The sequence below is a fragment of the Ptychodera flava genome, chromosome 8, assembly GCF_041260155.1.
Source record: "Ptychodera flava strain L36383 chromosome 8, AS_Pfla_20210202, whole genome shotgun sequence".
NCBI classification, from domain to species: Eukaryota; Metazoa; Hemichordata; class Enteropneusta; family Ptychoderidae; genus Ptychodera; species Ptychodera flava.
Window position 1 is genome coordinate 17,099,811 of NC_091935.1, and position 22,853 is coordinate 17,122,663.

Consider the following 22,853-nt stretch of genomic DNA (forward strand, 5'->3'; position numbering starts at 1 on the left):
GATGAGAGTTACATTGTAAAGACTTATTGACATTCTGATATAATGACATTGTAAATATAGAAATTAAAAGTGTGTCTATAAAGACAGTCCCATGGGTGTTATACCTTGAAATCATCCTGCAGGAATACTTAATGATTACCGCATTTTTCAAATTGATGAAATTCGATTCGTGATGTCTGGTTTATATCACGAAAACAGTATACTCCAAGTACATATGACTCTGAAGTTGTAACTGATTGATTATGAAAAAACGAAAGATACAACACTCGTTCATATTCAGTTAGTTTCCATTGATACTTTATCGGTTGGTTGATACTTTATTGGTTGATTTAATACATTATTCGTTGATTTGAATCCTAAGGTTCATTCTTTGATATGGCTACGTTATTGGTTGATTTGATACATTATTGGTTGATTTGATACGTCATCGGTTCCTTTGATAATATTGTTTACTTGGCTACACTATGGTTGATTTGATACGCTATCAGTCTATCTATCTATCTATGGATATATTAATCTATCTATTAATTGATCAATTCATTCAATTGATAGATCATTCAATCATTCAATCGATCATTTGATCATTCAATCGATAAATCTATCGATTGATAGATCAATGCATCGATCGATCGATCGATTTGTCGCTGTATCAATCGATCGATGGATAGCTCGATCTATCAGGATAGATCTATCCCCATGAATCACTTGATCCAATTCGTTATCCATTGATTTGATACGTTATCGGCCAATTTTTTGATACGTTATCGGTTAGGAAAAATTACTACGTTATCGGTTCGTTATTACGTTATCGGTTGATTTGATACTTTATCGGTATATTTTTACTACGTTATCGGGTTTGATGCGTTATCGGTTCGTTACTGTGTTATCTGTCGTAGGAGGGCTCACTAACACTCTGGGTAGGGTAGACTTTTTAGAGGCTCAGGGCCTAAAACGTTAGGCCTTAAAGGGGCTATTAGACAGCTCTCCTCAGCGCTTACAACAGACGGCCTCAGCACCTTTGATATAAACCCAAAATTACTAGTATTGCGAAAGATAAGTAAGACTAATATCAAAATCATATTTTCTGCTGTACATGCTTGAATTGTGAATGACCTTTGACAATTTCACTGTGTTGACCAGCAATGTTTTAGCGAACAAAATGCTGAGGATAGAAGAGTCAGAGTCATCTCTAATGAAAAAAACTTTATTCTCACAAATAATTAATGAATAGTGGCCTCATTACTTGTTGTCCATCTTGATGATAATCAGCATTTTGCCACCAAGGGGAAACCGGGAGGGACCCGAGAGACTTGTGTATATGACTGCAGGATTAACCGAACTTTGTAAGGAAAATTATGAAGTGTTTTAACTACCAATTATGACCACAAAGTTAGGCTAATTACATTTTCTTTTGGGGTGTTCTACGGCCAATGACACGCTGAGGTTCGGCGTGGGTTCAAACCACATTGCATTGAGGTTCAAAATCAAACAAAATACCTTACAAATTGGCAAATAAGTGTGCACAATAAGAAAATGATATATTATAGTCGTATTGCATATATACATGTGAGATCGAGTCTCAGTTATGAGGAGTTTGAGCCTGAAGTCTTTGAGGTTGTGTCACGGCCTCTGATCTCAAGGCCGTCAGCCAGACTCTCTGTCTCATTTCAGAGTCGTCAGGGTTCTGTCTAGTCTGAGAGCTTTGTCTCAGAGCCTGCCCAAGGATTCTTTGAGATCTGACATCAGAGAGAGCTCCGAGCCTGTCAAAAGTTAACTCTACCATATCAATCTACCATATCGATCTGATACCACTTTCTGGTGTGTAAGTGTGTGTATGATCGATATACAACATAAGCTCGCTTCGAAGATATTTTATAAAGGCTGGCACTCTCGGACAAGCTGCAAGTCAACTGATAGATGTTAAAATTTCGAATAAACTCAAAACTTTCAAAGAGTCTACTAGAAGAGCTGCGATAACTTGTGTAGTAATTTGCCCGAACGGTTCTCTCTCAGCGATTCTGAGACAAATTAGTTATGCTCAACATTGAAGTTCGATGAATAGTTCTCTGGATATTAAATCTCTTCCGTCAATGCGTATCTCTCTTGGTTCACATTGTTTCACACTAATAAGCACTACACGGGCGGAGTTTGAATTTCTTTTTTCTCTTTCGACCAAAAATGAGGGCAACGTGTATTTGGAGCAAGAAGTGCACCACAATGTAACCTTGCATCTACACGTAAGCATAAAACGAAGTGACGCCACTTACAACATTATTGTCCCTCGGATCCCGTGAAGGTATATTACAAGATTCGTTGAAGAAAGGGGGCCAGTTGTCTTTGTCTTCAATCTCAATGTTTAATTGTTGAATAACGCAAGTCTTGTTTTTTCCGTCGAACGTAGTCTAGGACAAGAACATTAAAACAAAACCTTATAAAATTTGATAACGCTCAAAGTCTGGGTCTATCCATGTTTCATAGAGAAACTTTGACTATCTTTACTACGTTTGTTAAATGTTAATATTAACACTCATGTTTACAACGTTTTTTTTTCCAGTTACATTGTCCTACAGTAACTTAGCATATGTTGAACCGTAAACGTCTGACTGACTCAGTTGACTATGCTTGAAGTGTATTGAAATATCAATTGAAAGTAAAGATTTTATTCAGCAAAGATCAGTATGCTGTTTTGACTATTGATCGTCAAAGAAGGGCGGTTTGTATCAAACATATCCATCCATTCACGTCTGTTTATTATGTAGAACAGAAACCGTAGCTGTACAACAAGTCGAGCCAGAGTCAGCGATTAGCACAGTGAACATGGGCAGTACCTGTAGGTCAGCTCGCCATACTTATACTGTGAAGTTTACCACACACGGTGCCTAACAAAATCAATATGAAACTTGTACTCTACAAGAAACGTCTATTGTTCATAGAAAATTTTCAGGAGATATAGATAATTATTGTTACCTGGTACCATCCTACTGTTATGTTAAATTCCTTGTGGCTCGAATAGTCTAGATACTTTTGCAGCCGATAAGTGGAGGTGAAGGTGTTAAACTCAAAGCGTTCATCCTTAAAGGCGAATGGGATAAACAATCAATGAATAATTATCTGGCATTTAAAATCGGTCAAAATAAATGCCACAGTGATGTATGCAGTGATATTTTAAGTTAAAGAATTCACATGTCTACAACCATGGCTTTGTATTATCGAAAAAAGAAGAAATATCTAATACTTGTACATTGTATATAATATATTTTACATTCCTCGTGCAATGAAGAGAGTTGTTTTAAAAAGAAAAAATTAAAGTCATATTCGTGTATATTTATATCAAGCTAGTTCTGTGTCAACTGAATGGGATTTTTTTCACAAAACAATCGAGTGAAAATTTATTTACTCTATGAGCTCCAACATGAGCCTCACAAGGGAAAGACTAAGAGTGTATTGAGTTTCAGAGTCCAAATATCTGCCCTGAAAGACTGCACTTTCTTGGGACTGTCATCCGGCTGCATCAACACTGTATTGGGAAATTCCATAAAAAATTTCCGGGCAAGATGGCGCGACACGTGCATAAGCGATGCATCTTTGGAACAACTGATCAAGATGTAATTATTAGCTCACGTGGTCACACACGTGAGCTAATGTCGTAGCGATGTCTGTCTGTCTGTCTGTCTGTATGTGTGTGTGTGTGTGTGTGTCTGTCTGTCTGTCTGTCTGTCTGTCTGTCTGTCTGTCTGTTTACACGATCACTCATAACGCCTGAACGGATTCAAGTCAGATTTTGCAGACAGGTACTGTATACAAATTGCAAGAAGTGATCAGATTTTGGTTGGTTTGCCTCTCATATTAATGAAGTTATGAAACATCTTTTTTCAAACAACAGTTTTTCTATGGAGACAGTAATGACAGTGACGATATATATCAAGAAATACTGCACAAAATTCCATGAAACTTTTTACTGATGACAATCTAAGAACATTATACACCCGTGGCCACTTTAGTGTTGATCAAGGCTACTTAATTGATACAGACAGAAATTCTGCTTGTACAAAGGCAAAACAAGCTCTGTCTGGGGTTGTAATGAGAGTTTACGATTGGCACCTTGTGTTCAAGATTGAGATACAATGTAACATTACCTTGTTTATTTCAATTTCCCAGACACACTGTCTGCATGTGACATACAATTTTACTTGATGCTATAGCAGTGAGCTCATAAAAGTGTGTTGCTTCAATAAACTAATTATCGCGTTGAGGCTTTCATGAATGGAAGTGGTATCTTGTGTCTCAATTTCTAACAAGGGTGCCGATCGTTAGCCCTCATTTACAACAAGTAGCCTTGATCAACACTAAAGTGGCCATGAATGTAATGATACAGTGAGTGTCATGTCATTATCTGCTCATTTGTATATCTAATACACTTTTGTAATTAGCGATATAACTACGAAATTTCTACACAAAATTTGATGATACCTGCTACAACTATTGATCTGATTGACATCTAACTGTACTGAGAAGCATTGAGCAGTCTCAAGTTAAGTAACAGCTCATTTGCATATTTAATGAAGTTTTGTAATTAGTTATATAACTCCAATACTATAGCACCAAATTTGATGAAATCTGCTGCAGATACTCATCCAACATTTATCTGACTGTGTCGAGAAGCATTTTGTAGTGTAAAGTTATTGAAGAATTCATTTGCATATTTAATGAACTTTGAAAATTAGTGATATAACTCTGAAATTATGGCAGCAAATGAAGTGAAACAAGCTCTGATCTGATCAATGCGTTATTAATGCGTGAAGCGCTGTGCGGTGTCAAGTTAATGAGAAGATCATTTGCATAGTTAATGAAGTTTCTGTAATTAGTCATATAACTTTCTGTAATAAGTCATATAACTCTGAAATGAATGCACCAAATTTGATGAACTCCGCTGCAGAAACTGATCCGATATAAACTGTTTTGTGTAGCATTTAGCAGTGTAAATTTAATTAAGGGTTCATTTGCATATTTGATAAACTTTGAAATCATGGAACCAAATGTGGTGAAACCTGCTACAGATATCGATCTTATAAATTGTCGTGTGAAGCACTGTGAAGTGTCAAGTTAATTAAGGGTTAATTTTGCATATGTAATGAAGTTTTGTAATTGTTATATAACTCCGTAATTACAGCATCAAATTTGATGAAACGTGCTACGGATGTTAATCTGATAGATATCTAATTGTCCCATGAATCGTTGAGCAGTGTCAAGTAAATTGGAGCTCATTTACATATTAAAAGAAGTTTTGTAATTAGTCATTTAACTTCGACAGTCCTGTGCAAAAGTTGTGAAACCTGCTACATATAATGATCTGACGGTAATCTGATTGTTCTGTGAGTACATTCAGTTCGTATCTGGTTATGTTCTGAGGTAAAGTCACGAAAAGTATTTTCTGAAAATGCGGAGTTTTTATATTCTGGATCAATTGTATCATGTTTGTCCGTAAACTGATCTAAGACATAAACGTCATAATTCACACTCATTGCTAGAGAGGGACTTCGAAGCCACTTAGACATAACTGTGCAGCTATATTTCCTGTGAATTTATCTCAAACCGTAATAATTACTAGTACATCAGTTGCTCCCATAATATATTGCTCTTGTCCACGTCACACCGTCATGCTCGGAGATATTTGAAGTGGATTTCGCTGCAGCGCGGCAAAACTTTTCAACTGGACGACATCCTAAGCCTATATCCATAAAAATATGATGACCTATGCAAAATTTTCACGTGACTCTGAATAGCCTCTTTTCCATTCACTCGCCTTACCTACAGTGGTTTGCGTTGGCGCATTGGCATTAGACGAACTAGACATATTGTTTAAATCGAGGTGTTTGCCAATGTCGTCAAGTGCAATTATCAGCTAAGCGGTATGAGTCGGTCAAAGAGGAATCAACTCTACAAAAGTTAAAACGTTGTCTAGCAGGAGGTCAGACGCAGTCAAAACGACACCACCACACAAGTCAACGCACTGTCCAAGGCATGTCACTGGCTTTACTACAGGTGTAGTTGTTTTAATATTTGACACCGTCTGACCTCCTGCAAGATCGACTTGAATCACTGCTCAAGTGATAATTACCCCTGCCAGTGTTGGCAACACCTCAAATTAGACGATATGTCTAATTCGCGTAATGCCAACGCCTCAAAGCAAACCACTGTAAACCCACCAATACATGTTGTCTGCTGCCTCATGTTCCGTAATCTAGGTTGCTGATAACAAGAGGTTCGTCATTTATTGTTCAAAACTGTACATGGTTTTTATTCTAAGTAGAATGCAACAATGCGTCATACCATCTGTATTGTATGCTGAAATCACATATACCTCGTATCAAATGATTCTGTATATTACTGCCTATAGAATAATCGCACGTGCAACCGCAGGCGCTTCGACTATCCCTTCGCTAGGCCCCTGTTACGATCGAAGCACCCGTGATCGCGCCGACGTCAAACCACCAAAGAAGATAGAAGGTAATATTTACACAAAAAAATTAAAGATTGGCTGATAATTCGCCGATACTTTAGAAGAACCTACACCCCGAGGTCAATTTTTGATACCGAGACCTGGGTCAGTTTCACATACTGTTTTGTCACGGTTTCCACACGTGAGCATATGTCGCAGCGATGTCTGTTTGTCTGTCTGTCTGTCTGTCTGTCTGTCTGTTGGTCCGATATCTCAAAAACGGCTGGTCAGATCAGAATCAAATCTTGTACATATATTCAGTTAGCAAATGGCAAGAACTGATTAGTTTTTGCTGGGTGTGGCTTGCATACTTTTTACTCATTTGCATAATTAATGATTTTAGAAAAAAACGGATATACATTAAAAACGACTACACACAATTTGATGAGATTTGCTACAAATGTTGATCACACCAAGATATATCAGCAGTGGGAACCATTAAGGGTTACATGAAAGATAGTTGCTAATTTGCATATTTAATGAACTTTCCTAATTAGGGATATATGTCTGATTTGACTCGATCAAATTGACCAAACTTGGTATGTATATTAAAGATACTATTATTTAACATTATTGAAAGTCATTAAGTGTTTTAACTTTAGCCAATTCTTAATTTGCACATTTAATGAACTTTGCTAATTAGGGATATATATTTGAATGGACTGGACCGACGTTGATGAAACTTGCTACATGTATTTGGAGCTACTATGATACAACATTTTTGAAAGTCTTTAAGCATTTTTACGTCAGCCAATTCCGAATTTGCATATTTAATGAACTTTCCCAATTAGGGATATATATCTGAATTAACTTGATTGTAGTTGTTGAAACTTGCTATATACATCAAAGATATTGTGATATAACATTATTGAAAGTCAAAAGACATTTTTACTTCAGCCAATTCCTAATTTGCATATTAAATGAATTTTCATAATTAGGGATATTTATCTGAATTGACTTGATCAAAATTGATGAAACTTGCTATGTACATTAAAGACACTATAATACAATATTATTGAAAGTCATTAAGCATTTTCTCTTTAGCCAATTCCTAATTTGCATATTTAATGAACTTTCCGAATTAATGATATATACCTGAATTAACTTTCCCAAAGTTGATAAAATTTGTCATGAAGATACAATGATGCAACATTATTTAAGGTCATTAAGCGTTTTTACTTCAGCCAATTCTCAATTAGCATATTTAATGAACTTTCCTAATTAGAGATATATATCTGAATTGACTTGACCAAAGTTGACAAAACTTGCTACATATATATCAGATACCATGATACAACATTATTGACAATCATTAAGCATTTTTACTTAAGTCAATTCCTAATTTACATATTTAATGAACTTTGCTTGTTAGGGATATATACTGGGATTTACTTGATCAAAGTTGGCAAAACATGCTATGTACATTGATGATTATATCTGATTAAAACAATATCGAAAGTCATTTCACATTTTCATGTCAGCTAATTTATAATTTGCATATCTAATGAGCTTTCACAGCTCGGCATATATGGCTTGAAGGACTTGGCCAATGGTAATTACACTTGCTATATAAAATGGTGATACAATGACAGCAGTCAAAGAACTTTAATATTTTTATTTCAGCTAATTACATATTTGTATACTTCATGACCTTTTAGAATTAATCGGCGGTGATTATTGTTCATTATGTTGATCATAATACTTTCAATGAAGTTGCAAACATGTGGCAAGGTTCAAATTTACACATAACTGCAATATATAATGAAACACGTGAGCATTTTCAGTTCATATCTGGTTTTGTATTGTGGGTAGGCCGAGCTCACCATTTGTCATATTGTATCTACAGTAATTGCATTGTGGAAAGGCTGTGGTCATCTTCAGTATCGTGTATACATGTATTTGTGTTATGTATAGGCCTTGGTCATCTTTAATAGTTTGTAAGATGTGTTTGTATTGTTTGTAGGCCTGGGTCATCTTCGATGGGGTGTACATGTATTTGTAAATGTAGGTCATCTTTCATAGGGTGTACATGTATTTGCTTTGAAGATAGGACTGGTTCATCCATCATGTACAAACTATGCAAGATGACTAAGGCCTATCCACAATTAATACTAATACATGTATACACTATGATAGATGACATCAACAAAACATGTAAACGATATCGAAACAGGCCCAGGCGCCATCAACAATGACCTCGTGGTGCAGGTCTTCTCAAATATCAGAGTATTTTCAGTCAATCTTTAAAATTGTTGTGTAAAATATTATCGTGTAGCTCTTTTTTTGGTGCGCAAAGGTGCGATATGTACTATGTTAGGCAGCACGATATAGCAATTGTTTAATAATATGTAGGCTACTGTGAATTTCAGCACTGCATGACAGAAAATATGAAACATTTTGGCATTCCACTTAGAAAAAAACTATGTAAGTTTTAACAATAAATTACTATGCTATTGTTAACGGCAACACACCGTACGGAACACCAAGCAAGAGACTACATGTATTGGGTTTTAGGTAGAACTCGCCTCCACTTGTGGGGGCTCATTTTAAATCTATAGGAATAGGAAAAACGTTTCACCGTCTTAGTGTTTCGCAAATCCAAAATTTTATTTTCTAACTAGAGTTTACATAGGGATGGCGGCCATTTTTTAATTTCAAATATCGGGAAATCTTAGGTTATTTGTCTCTCTAGTTTTAAATTTTGCACGTTGACCGCTGAATCTTATTTTTGATTTGGTAAGAGAATGCTCGAAAGTTTCAAAGAGGAAAGTTTGAGCAAAATATTAAGTATTTCACTTTCGAGGATAATACTAGTAAATGAAAATGAGGCTGTTCAGAGTCATATGGCAAATTTGCATAGCCAATCATACTTGCATGAGGATAGGCTCGGGACGTCGTGCAGTTGAAGGTTTACTGTGCTGCCTCTGACCGTTCGGTGGCGGCCGGATGAGAGTCCCAAAGTGCGGTCTCGGCAACAAGGACTGAGCGTACGCAGTACGTGAGAGTAAGGGTTGTCTTGTCGACCTCACCGTATTTCCGTCAATTATCACTCCGCGTGGTATGGAGTACCTATCAGTCGTTGGACTGAAGACAGTTGTTCCAATCGCAGCGTCCTGCCGATAAAATGTCTTGTGTCACATATTATATTTTTCTTTTGATTTCTTGTTAGTGGTTTTGATACTTAAAATCTTTGAAGAACAAAACACTTTCGTAAGTTTTTTCCATAAACATCAGCTATATTTCTTGCTCGAATGCGGTAAGTTGGTTGCTCGAATGCGGTAAGTTGGATTGTGTCATTTTGTGTACATGTAAGAGGACAATATGAAATGCAAAAATAAAGATTAACGGAAACTGTTGGGATCTTTTCCCCCAAAAGTATTCCAACACATATTCATGTCCTTCATCGGTGCTAAACATGTCCATTATCCGAAAGTTTTGAAAATGAAGACAGAAAAAATGCAAAGATGGACAAAGTGCTAAAATTGTACTTTTATTGTAGAAGCATTAATTATGTATATCACTTAAATTGGAATTCTTACCTCAGGAAAAGAAATTGTTATATCCTGTTGTGGATTTAGACAATTCCTGTAGGAGTATTCGTTCGAGATTGCTGGAAAAAATCATATAATATAAATTATATATGTGTGTGTATGTATATATATATATATATATATATATATATATATATATATATATATATATATATATATATATATGCAAACTAGGAATTTGAGAACTGGACTTGTCGGGCTATGAAAGAAATGAATTCCGTGACCCTGTTTATCTGGCAAATGACACAAAAACCACTTTCACAGCATCTCATAGAGATGAGATTTTACCATTTCATGGGAAAGATGTTAATAGTTTGCCAAATAGACTCCCCTTTTAAGATTACACAAATTTCATGACCCCTTCCCCCCCCAAAAAAAAAAATAATAATTGTTTGAGTAAAGCAGCACACACAAATACCTATGAAGGGGTGCGATAGAAAACAAAAAAGATTCTAAGATTTTTTTTCAAATTACCGCACTAACAAACTCATACTGTATTTATATTCAAATCTTCCCTTCTGACTTGGTATAATTTTGAAATCTCCTCTCAAAGGGATTTGATAGAAATTACAGGTGGTTCGCAATATTTTTGCACAAGCATTTTTCAGGGGTCATGAAATTTAGTGCATGCCTTTTGCGCAACCATTAGAAGGCAAAATGTAGCTGATGTGCTTCGTCCTAAAATGTCTAATCATAATACATTTGAGTGTATTGGACAAACTTTTTTATCAAGATTTTCCCATAAAAACAATCTATATCTGTACACTGAAACATTTTTGATGATTCATGTAAATGTACTTCGCTTGCAATGGCGGGTAAAAAGTTGATGTGTGTATATATACGATAATTTTGATTCATTATACATGGTAGTCTATAAGAAACCTATATAATACTTTTTCAATTCGAAACTAGCAATATATATGCATTTAAAGATGTTTGATAATTGACATAAATGCATTTGATCGGAGTATGGCGGTTACAACTCTTATGCGAACAAAAAAATGATTTTGGAATTTCACCGAAAATGTTCATCCACTATAAATGAGAGTCTATGATAAATCTATGCAACAAAAATGATTTTTGAATTTCACCAAAATATTGATTCATTACACTATGAATATTTTTTCCAATATAAAACTAGGTAAATCCGGGAATGTACGCTCGATTATTAATATTAATGTACTTGATTGGACTGGGGTGATTACTAGTGGCTTTTTATGCAAGAAATATGATTTTGGAATATCACCAAAATGTTGATTCACTATACATGGTAGTCTATGAGCAAACTATGAATGTTTTTTCTACAATGCTCAACTAACTTAATCTGTACTTTTATAGTTGTTTGACAATTGATACAAATGTACTTGCTTCAAATAGGATGTTTAAAAGTTCAGATGTGGACAACAATTATTATATTTGAATTTCACCTAAAGGTATTCAAGTTATTTCACTTTTCATTGTAGTCTACAGGTAACTGTTAAATATTTTCGCTGACAACACTTGCTACTTCTCTAATATGTAAATAATAGGAGTTCTTTATTGCCCTCAGTGAGCTTGATATACAATAAGACAAGTCTCAGAGTTGCCAAGTCAAGATGTTCATGTTACAGATAATTATACTTTGATTCAAATTTACAGTTAAACGACGTCGAAGAATGAAATCATGCGGCAAATCACTTTTATTCCCCAGAATATTGTTGAACACGGAAACTGCTTTCTGACGGGACGGATACTTATGAAATTTAAGTGACCCTCTCTGTGCTGTTTGAAAAATACACGAACCCCCCTCCCCTTGCAGTTTTCAAATTTAAGGTGACACCCCCCCTGGATTTGACCGGCCCAGTCCGGCCGTAATTACTGAACGCTCCCTAAGTCAACATTTGTAAGTCAAATTTTGACACAAGCCACACCTCTGCGTCTCGTTGAACAGAATACAGAAAGAATGGTTACACTACTAGTACCGAAGTTCGGTCCTAGGCCTCACACATCGATCCCGGGCCTTCGATCTACTTTCCAAACAAGGCTGCACGCACCTATGCCACAGAATGACTAGCCCAGGAATTCTATGGGATTACCGCAACGAATCGAAATACTTCTTTAAGGCAGAAAAGTCATAACGTTTCATAACAAACAAAGCAATAAAAAGTCGTTAGGTTAGCGACCGTGCCCCTATGAGTTTACAATAAAAAAGCCATGCTCGAGAATAGTTCCCGACCAACCAAAATTATAATGTGGCATACCTACGATAAAACATCTTCGTTGAACGAATATTTCCTTGATACTTATTAGTACCGGCTTTTCAGTCTGTAGCTTACAGATGCAACTCTAACTTGCCGTAAAATAAGATAAAAGATAAAAGTATTGCTTTCTCGTTTTTTCATAATTCCCATCTGGACTCATCTGGATGAGAAAGCTTCAATAATGGCACGAATATGTTGAGATGATTTTGATTCTAATAATACAATCAAATGCAGTGTGGTCTATATTTGGCAAAAAATACGACAATGTAATCGCTTTGTCAAGGTCAAACATATTTACGAAAGAGTATTATAATAAACTATAGATCATTAGGAATGAATCAAAAATTGATTTCGGCGTGAACTCCGGTTGAAGTCTTGCATCTACAGTGACATGGAAAAATGTTTTATATTTATTACATTGTAAATAAGACATAACAACCAGAAAACTAGCTCCTGCAGAAGCCTTAAGCTCAAGAATATATAGGGTTGTCGGAAACAGGGATGTCGCAACATGGATCACGGTGTTGGAGCTTTAGGGCGCGGGCGGTCACCATCCACTGCGTCCGCATTGGCAAAAACGCGAGAGACTTCAGAAACTTTCGCATCTAATAAACATAAACACATAATCTTGGTCGCGCTTCGCTCCATGGAACTGGGGTATAGTAACATAAGCTTATGGACATTTTTAACACAGCTCGGCGATTTTTTGAACACAGTGCGGCGATTGTCGTTTTCGTCCACGGTATCGATACCTTTACTGATCTCTGTGTGGCAGGCTGGGTGTAACCTAGCCCTGCGTACGTACAGGTCTTGTGTGTTTCCGGTGTTATACGGCCTCCACCACATAACACAGGCCCACGGAACATTTCTTAGATCGTCGTCGGATGTGAAGTGACTGACACTGTGAGGCCGAAGGCCGAACCTCGGTCTTAGTCACTTCCCATCCGACGACGATCTACGAAAGTTCCGTGGCCTGTGCCATATAACGATGAGAACACACGGTACACAGACCCGTACGCTGGGCTAGGTGTAATACTATCGGCCACCGTCGGCTACCCACCACAGCCCAGTTCCGCCGCCGAAAACAATCGATTTTTAATCCAAAATTGTGGTCGATCTCAGTTTTCGAGCAGGCCCAACTATTCTAGATACGCTATGTGCTGAGCTGCGCTTTAAACTTACGCAAAGCCCGCTTTTCTCTCTCTATGCGAGGGGACAGACCGTATCAGCAGCCATTGTGAATCTCCATGTGCAATGATTTCTGGGTAGGGTTCAAATGCAGGTCAAATAATGAGTTCAGATAATAAAGGAGGTCAAATAATTGAAAGCCAAGCTAATGTCAAGATAATATTGTAATCATGACCAAATAATCGCATAATAATGGCTAATAATGACATAAAAATGACCAAATCACCAAATAATGAAATAATAATTATAAGATAAGTTCTAAATCAAGACATCAATGCCGAATAATGGCAAAAGAACCGAATTAACATAATAAATTCATAATAATGTCAAGATAATATCAAGATAATGTCGTAATCATGACCAAATAATCGCATAATAAAGACCAAATAATGACATAAAAATGACCAAATCACCAAATAATGGCATGATAATGATGAAATAAGTTCCAAATCAAGACATCAATGCTGAATAATGTCAAAACAACCGAATTACCAAATAAGTTCATAATCATGTCAAAATAATATCCATAAAATGATCAAATAATTGCAAAATAATAGCCAAATACTGACATAATTATCATTAAATCACCAAACAATGGAATAATAATAATGAGATAAGTTTAAATAAAGTTTTCAAGATAATTTTGGCGGTGTTCTCACCCCATAAGCGAGTCTTTGGAATACTTTGCTTTGCATATGAATGTGATTATTCCAGAATATTTGCTTTTTTAACAACTTAATTGGACCGGCTACAAACCGGGAATCGTCTTTCCTTCGGGACTGTTTTTTTTACTTTAAGACCAATGGCAATGCCGAAATCACCGGCAGCGAACAGCGCCTGTTTCCCACATCGCCAAAGTGGGTATTTTGTGGGTTGCGGGCTGCGGGCTACAGTTTTCATATATCATGGGCAATGATGCATAAAAAATCAGAGATTCCTTTCTGCATATGTGTTTTTAGAAGTATTACAAAGGCCTATTAAATTAAAAGAGAATGGGGATGCTACCATGACAACACAGATAGCCATTTAGAATGTCCGTTACGAGGAGAAATTGAGCACATCTAAGTGGCTAATTCAAAATCCTGAACGAGCAAACACTTCACTGGAACATAAAATCATCAATGAAAGAGAAATAGCAACGACTATGTCTTTCCCGCGAGCAGTTGAATGGAAATAACGCCATTTTACTAATAATCGCAACTATTTACACCACCAGCGCTGACCTTTAAATCTTTCGTTTTTTATAATCTACAGTAGCTGCGTTTGTTGGCCACGATTTAACGGCTGACTCGCAGCGTGTTTGCAAGGTTATATCTGATTGGTCGATTGTCACTATTCACAGCCACTTAGGGAGTCTATTTGTATTGTTTTCATTATATTGGTAAGATTCAGCCACCCAATTGGATAACAGCTTCGAAATCGCTGCGAGTCGGCCCCGATTTAACACAAGTGGCGTATCAGCTACATTACTACAGAGCTTCTATAAGAAATTGTATTTTAACATGTGGCGACTGATGGAGAAAGTCTGGCAAACTTTCGAAACAGTCGCCACATGTCAACACAGATAGCCATTTAGAATGTCCGTTACTCCAGAGTACAGACTGCAGGGACACGCATATTACAGCTGTCTCGCCGTGCTGGATCGGTTCTATCATACCAGACAGCGAAACATTAACTACCATAAATTAAACTCAAACAACCAAGATATGAACTATATGTGGAGTTTCCCTTTAATCCAGAAACTCACTCACAGTGCTAGGCTGACGTTGTGAGTAACGAAATTTTATATTCAGTCATGTTGAAAACTTTCTTCTAAGTCCTCCAAACTTAAAAAGTGTGTCGATAAAAAAGACACTCAAATATGTGTTTACCTTGAATTCATCCTGCAGTAATACTTATTAATTACCGCATTTCCAAAATTGATGAAATTCGATTCGTGATGTCTGGGTAAAATCACGAAAACAGTATACCCCAAGCACATGTAACTCTGAAGGTGTAACTAATTGATCATGAAAGACGAAATATGCAACAATCATTTATATATTCATTTCGTTTCCATTGATTAATACTTAATCGGTTGATCGATACTTAATTGGTTGACTTGATGCATTATCAGTTGATTTGAATCTTTATTCTTTGACTTGGCTATGTTTTTTGGTTGATTGAATGCATTATTAGTCAATTTGATACGTTATTGTTCACTTGGCTACATTGTGTGTTGTTTGACACGTTATCGATATATCTATCTATTTATCCGTCTATCTATATATCTATCTATCTATCTTTCGATCGATCGATCGATATATGCATAGATCTATCAATCGAGCTATTAATGATCAATCGATCTATATATTCAACCATTTAATCGATAGATCATACGATCATTCGATCATTCAATCGATAGATCGATCGATCGATCGATTGATTGAGAGATCAATGCAACCATAGATTGATAATCGGTCGATCTATCGATCGATCGATCGATTGATCAATCGATCGAGGAAAGACCTATCCCCATGAATATGTCCCAATTAATCATTTGATTCAATACGTTATCCGTCAATTTGATACGTTATCGGTTAGGAAATCTTACTACGTTATCGGTAAATATTTACTACGTTATAGGCTAGAAAAAATTGCTATGTTATCAGTTCGTTACTACGTTATCGGTTAATTTGATACATTGTCGGTAAATCTTTACTATGTTATCGGGTTTGATACGTTATCGGTCAGTTACTACGTTATCGGTTGTAACAAGCCGCGAGCTGCGAGTAACCGTAGGTTACTAGGTCCGGCTTGAACCAACATGCTGTACATGTATACTGTCCAATAGAATGCTTCGAAAATCGACTCAATGAAAGATCATATTTATTAATTATTAATGTATGTAGGCGGATCGTATGAAACTAACCATTTGATTTCGACGAATGATTGCGTAATTTATCCAGAAATGTTTTATGTTAAGTAAACTGTCCTGTAGTGTTGACCTCAGATAGTACGACTGCATGACATCACGGTTACTCTACGCCCAGTAACCGTGATGAAATGAATAAAAAAACTGTGCACAAATACTAGATTCCACTGAGTATGGTTTGAAGAAATTGGCGATGGACAGCTTGAAACCAAAGCCAGGTGAAGCAACGGCAGATTATCTGGAAGGAAAGGACATTTTCATGAATTTGCCGACAGGGTATGGCAAATCTCCCGGTTCAAGATTGCTTCCCGCTTTGCTTTGTTTGCCCGTCGACATCCTCTGTGAAGTTAACTTTTTTCATGTGTTTGATCAAATGAAGCTCAGCCTTTGGCCCCCATTCGACTGCCAATGAGGTTCGAGGTCTGGCATGCGAGACTATTTGTCACCGTGACCTAGCTTTCCTCAGGCGTAAGCAGCAGACTGGCCGGCATCGCGTTCACCAAACAATCTAGGCGACACCCTGCCAAAGAATATAGCTTAAAAAGACGCGATCACCTCGCCTTACTATATTTTAATATCTATATGCCCAAAGATTTTTGGGAGGTCTGCATCGTTCCAATATTGTATTCAAGACGCCAAAGTGAATGGTAATATTTCTGTCATATTGTTGTGATTCAAAAAGTATATGCTTTTTGCGCCCTGTCTTACTACTACGGCGGACGAGCCCTCCAATGCTAAGCTTAGGTCATTTTCGAGCCAAACGACCTCGGGCATCAAAATGGAAGAAAACGTAAATATATAACTATCCGTGCTAACAGTCCAGCACGTGAGCAGCAATATCGGATAGCAATAAATAACTCTAGTTCCCGTTTTTGAGGAACAACACTTTCAGGCATACATAATATAAATATTATATGAAAACAAAATCACGTGACTGATGAAGAAAAAGCATTTTAAGGTTGCAAGTGCATTTTATACACAACCAAACAGGAGCCATAACGCTAAAACTTAAAAATGTTCATTCACGGGCCAAAGGTCAAATACAACCGATCAAACAGCGTCTTACAACAGAAATTACGATCTAACAAGTCATAATATTGCACCGTGACAACTAATTTTAACAAAGGCATTGTGGTTCTTCTTTTCACGCCAATGTCAATGTTAGTTGAAGTGACATTACTGGCACTGCTCAATACAACATTCAGGAAAATAAAGTGGATTGGGTTTGCATTTCAGTATTTTAGAAATCATCATGACCAAACAATGGCAAGTATGCGTGTTTCATGACATCATCATGACTTCCGAAAGTTGTGAAGCAGGATCAGCAAGTCCATCGTACATTATGTTTTGCCTGTTCTATATATGACAAAGTGGAGAGTTTTACAAAAGTTGTCAAAGTCCCGCCATTTATATACACTTTGCTTTCTGCGGGAGGCTTCAAGCAAATCGACCAGTTATGAGTTAACAAATGTAAAGAGTATATGAACTCATCTGTCCATTCTTTTAGTTTTTTTAATTTGATTAGCTTTGTATAGATCTTTTGTATTCTTTAGCTTCGTATAGATCTTTTAGTATAGATATTTCTGGTTTTTAAATTGGTTAGCTTTGTATAGATCAATCTTCTAATTTGACTCTGTGCCTCAAACGATCAGCTTATGTGAGTTTCATACTTACCTCCAGAAAGCGAAGAGCACAGAATCACACTGATGACAAGAATAAGTGGAGGATCAAAGGCAGCCATCCTTCGATATCATAGCTATATGGACTGTGTGAAGGCAGATCATATTTTAACCTTTATACAAATGAAACTTCGGAATTTCTCAATCAATCAAGCTGGCGAGCTTCCCCTTTTTCAGTATTGACGGAAGGTTGGTTTGTTTCCTTTTCAAATTAATTTCAAGTCAATATACAGTTTGGGATTTAGGAAGTTTGTATATAGTTTTATAAATGGTAGCTTGTCATGTGGTGACACTGGGTATTTGACAGACCACGTCATCTTTTGGAAAATGAATAGTACAAAGGACCACCAGGTGTGAATACCCTCAGTGTTCTGTTCCTCGAATGTGTGATATTTGCGATACAACCATTGCCTATAACGGCCTTCTCTTGCTTTACTGAAGACATTGTAAATTGCGATGCACGGTAACGTGCCACACTAATACTATCATTCCACAGACATTGTCTTATGTTTGATATTTATGTGTCCCCTTGACTTTGGTCTGGTGCCGAAATCCTGATTTTTGGTCGAACCCATAAATTTCGGCTCAACAATGGTTTATGGGGGTTTCTGTATCTTTAAAGCTTATTGATTCAAGATCGGCGTGATGCCACGGTGACACCCTTGGACATTTTGAAATATTCAAGATGTCCGCCAAGATGGTCGCCAAAACATGTAAATGAAAATATTTCAGCTCTATGAGATATTTTGAAAGCGATTTTGGTGTCATTTGCCAAGAAAACAGAGTCAAGTTATTCATTTCTTTCATTTCCCGACATGTACAACTCTTAATTTGCATAAAAATCCAAGATGGCTGCCAAAAACCTCCAAAACACTATGAGAGCATTGCGCAAGATAATGTAGGAGTTGCTAAGGAAAAATGTTGCGTTGTTATCGTAATAATCTTTGACCAAAAGGAGGAAGCTGTTCGCGCCATTCACGTAGGCACGACAAGCCCGTCTTCAAATAGCTCTGGAGACGCAGATTGTCTGCTGAACAGGTGTCGAACGAACAAGTAGTGAATGGTAATCGCATATCTCCGAGTAGAACGAACGGGTGTCACTTTAGAAACCGGATATAATATGTATATGTTAATGAGATTTTAATTTTAATGACGAGAGCGACATAACTCATTCAAGAAATGTTGAATGAAATGTTAAATTTTTTCAGTGATATTTATCTTATACTATGAATGTATATCTTTTCGATTCGGCTCAAGCTTCTTTTTTAAAAATGTAAAATTCGACCCACTGAATTTGACCAGTTTTCAATGTTGCTCTCAATACAAGCGATGCTGTGGCGTATCGATCACGCTTTAGTCGGGGGTAAGCGTAATTCAAGAGCCAAATGCCGTGTGCCGGTGTGCCAATCTTTCACGATCTGTAGTGTAAGCTACAAACAGATGATTCAGCGACATGTTGATGCTTGACAACCATATCTTGATATAATCATTTGACCCGGTTTCATTTCCGCTGAAGGCGGATATGAAAAGACACACAGTTGACCTTGTCACCTTTGGAGCCTATTATCAGACGTTCTTGCCAAAACAGTCACAGGCCTGTATTGTATGAGAATTTTACGTTTCCGCCCACGCACTGAACACAGCCATCGTCATGCCCATTGAAATAAATGTATATTTTTTCTGATCTAGGCCTGTATGATTTGATGCGGATTGAAAATAGATTCAACAAGATTATACAAAGTCGAATTTTTCCCAAAAACTGAACGTTTACCCGAGATCAATCGACTGTTGTTTACAATATTTTCGTGTTAATTAGTGGGTGTGTGAACACAATTGCACTCCATCAAGCGAGTGACACTAGAACCGCTTAAACTGGTTTCATGTTAACTCTTGCTACTTTGTTGTTTGTTTGTTTGTTTGTTTATTTATGCATGTTTGTTTATTTGTTACGTACTAGTATGATTAACACCATTGGAACTAATCTGGGATGATTGGATTTTTATATTTTTTAAATTTCTCAAAAGTGTTAGGTGCAAGATAGTTGAATGTTGCAATAATACAAATTATTCATAACAACAAGTGTGTAATGTAAAAAGAAAAGCAGATGAGATAACATTTATAGATAAAATCGGCATTACTTGACCATCCAATCATCCCAAATTAGTTCCAATCGTATTGATTATTTCCATTTACAACAAAGACCAATAAAGAGTTGCATTAGTGTTCATGTTAGTCAATAATGACCTGTGTTTGTTTTTATCTGCTTTTTGTTTGTTTGTTTGTTTTGTTGTTTACGAGTATAGTCAATAAATGACACTTGAAAACGTTTCTAATACAATTCCACATATGAAATAAAGCATAACCCTCTTTGCTATGAAATATCCTTTCTAATAACTCACTTGGCAAAAACACGAAATAGATGCCTCATAAATAAAGTCCCGGATGTGTGCACAGAACATACCAGTACTTACTGTTCTCAATCTTTAATTAGCTGTAATCCTGTGGAGAGATTAAAAATCGGCAATTTTTCATATCGCACTCCTAGCTTCCTTCAACGGAACTTCAGTGTCACGCTTTAACGGGTCAACATTTGACTATTTGATAAATTAGATGGCTTGCATTTCCCGCCTCGGCCTTATCTCAGTGTTCGTATTGCCGATGCGCGCGAATCTCGTCCCAAAGAGAACTTACATCCTCGAGTTTTTCCGTTTGTTGTTAATTTAATAGTCCCTTCAAATTTCCCATATGTTTGAAGCCCAAAGAGAGTCAACACGCGGACTTCGATTGAAACTTTGTACGATACGTACCTTCTTCTTCTTATTAGCGTATCTAAATTCATCGTACAAGCATATCCGTTGAAATTTTGCCGCGAATGTTTAGCGTGGGATTGTTTGCCAAACTCAGACACCGTTTACACAATAAAAAACATCAAAATTGCACTTTATCTACGCACAAGGTAAATATACGAAATACTGGAATTTTACAATGTTTCATTGAGGTGACATCAGCTTTACATTCCTCGAATGAAAGTGGCTTTTCAACAATGTTCCATGGTCGGTATCATTCATAGAGGAGTAGGGTAAGCCTTATTCAAATGCCGCGTGCCATGATTCAAGATTCACGATTCGCCTTCCCCAATTTAAGTTAGAAACAGATGCATTTTAACACGTATTTACTTTATCGATTCATGTATACTAATAAATCACCATGAGGACTTCAACGGCGCCTTCTATATGTGTGAAGTGGTGGCCTGCGATATGTGTGTTTACTAGTTCTACACGTTTTGGCCCAGAGGTTTAGCAGTAAGGGACTGGTTAGAAATTACGGAGAGGGAGGGCCGGTGTTTTTCAAAATGACGCGGTGCGTTAAATAGTGACCCCTTAAGACTATTTTCAAGGAAAAAAGTTACCCTCCCAAATTTTCATTCGTAACTGAAAGTGGTTACTGATTTATGGGCCAAGCAGTGAAATCGAGGTCAAAGGTCACTAATCGGGTAACATTTTGTCAAAAAACCTTTCTCCAATTCTTCTCCCTGTCCACCAAAGTCAGATTTATGACTGTATTGGCTAACCTAGAATAAGAGATGTGCATTATTAATTTAGCACAGGATGATGTAAGGGTCAAAGGTTAGGGACAACCCCGAAATTTGGGTGTGCAATTTTGTTCCATACTGATCATTCTTCACTAAACACTGGCCCTCTTGCACTCTTACATAGGATAAGATGAAGCCATAGCTTAGCTGCACAGGTGTAGTGCGGGTCAAAGGTCATGGAAACTTCTTAAGAACTACAATTTAAAAATCCTCTAAAAATTTACAGGGCCTGTGACCTTGAAATTTGGCACATAGGAACCTTGCCCTATGATCTACAAAGAATTTCAGAAATTTGATCGATCAATTTTTAATGCGAATGAATGAGGTCTTCTTTAAAGGTCAAATCTGTGATATCCGCAAGCGAAAGGGTCTAAATATTATTGATGTGGATTGTGACACATAGAAAGCTGGTCACTGTTTGTTGCTCATTAAAGGGTAGCCTTTTTAAGGGTCACTATTTTGAAAAAAAACACTGGCCCTCCCTCCCTTTAATTTCTTCTTAGTCCCTTACTGTAATAATCTCGGATCCTACGTGTAAAATTAGTATAACACACGCATTGCTGGCCACCATTCCATGCATATGAAGTCCTGATGGTGATTTATCTGTGTACATGAATCAATAACGTTAGTTTGAATGAAAATGCATGTCTCTTTCCAGCTTAAACTGCAGAACATGAATCGTGGCACGTTGCGCTTGAATTATCTTGTGTGTGCTGCACAGAAAGGTAAACGTAACATACAGGCAGGCAAATGTCCAGCTTTGATGATCTTGGATGTAGTTCGACTTCTCTTACGATCACACAGGCAATGGCCATATTGACACTTTCAGACGTAAAATATTGTCTTCGGCGTCTGAAATGAGGTCAACATGGCCATTGCCTTTACGTTTTACATGACATGAAGAAAATGTCAGATACGCGACGTTGTTCCCAAAATGAAATGGGATTATTGTCGTGATGACAGGAACTAAATAACCCCTACCCTACACACGCTACAACGTGCTTGTTGGCCTTCATTTGCTTTATTTTGTACGGGTGAAACAAAGTGGGAGCCAGGAACTGGGATTAGCTGACAAAATTGTTGGAACTGCGTTCACTTACCCTCGCTCCTCTCCGAAAATTGGTCATCTTACCCCGATCCCTTGCCCCTGGTGTGACACAGAAACTAACCAGTCAAATATTGTTAAAGTG

The 22,853-nt window shown here is 37.0% G+C and overlaps 1 protein-coding gene across 1 annotated transcript in view; it reads right to left on the bottom strand.

Annotated features, from left to right (window-relative positions):
* The window catches only part of LOC139138668 (uncharacterized), a 43,496-nt gene extending 25,327 nt beyond the window's left edge, over positions 1 to 18,169 (bottom strand). The window contains exons 1-5 of the mRNA XM_070707154.1: positions 18,067 to 18,169; positions 10,039 to 10,109; positions 9,529 to 9,612; positions 2,968 to 3,072; positions 2,268 to 2,402 (exon numbers count right to left, since the gene is read on the bottom strand). Coding sequence (XP_070563255.1) covers positions 2,268 to 2,402; positions 2,968 to 3,072; positions 9,529 to 9,612; positions 10,039 to 10,109; positions 18,067 to 18,133 — 462 coding nt within the window. The 5' untranslated portion in view covers positions 18,134 to 18,169. The remainder of the gene's footprint in view (positions 1 to 2,267; positions 2,403 to 2,967; positions 3,073 to 9,528; positions 9,613 to 10,038; positions 10,110 to 18,066) is intronic.
* Between the last annotated feature and the right edge of the window lie 4,684 nt (positions 18,170 to 22,853).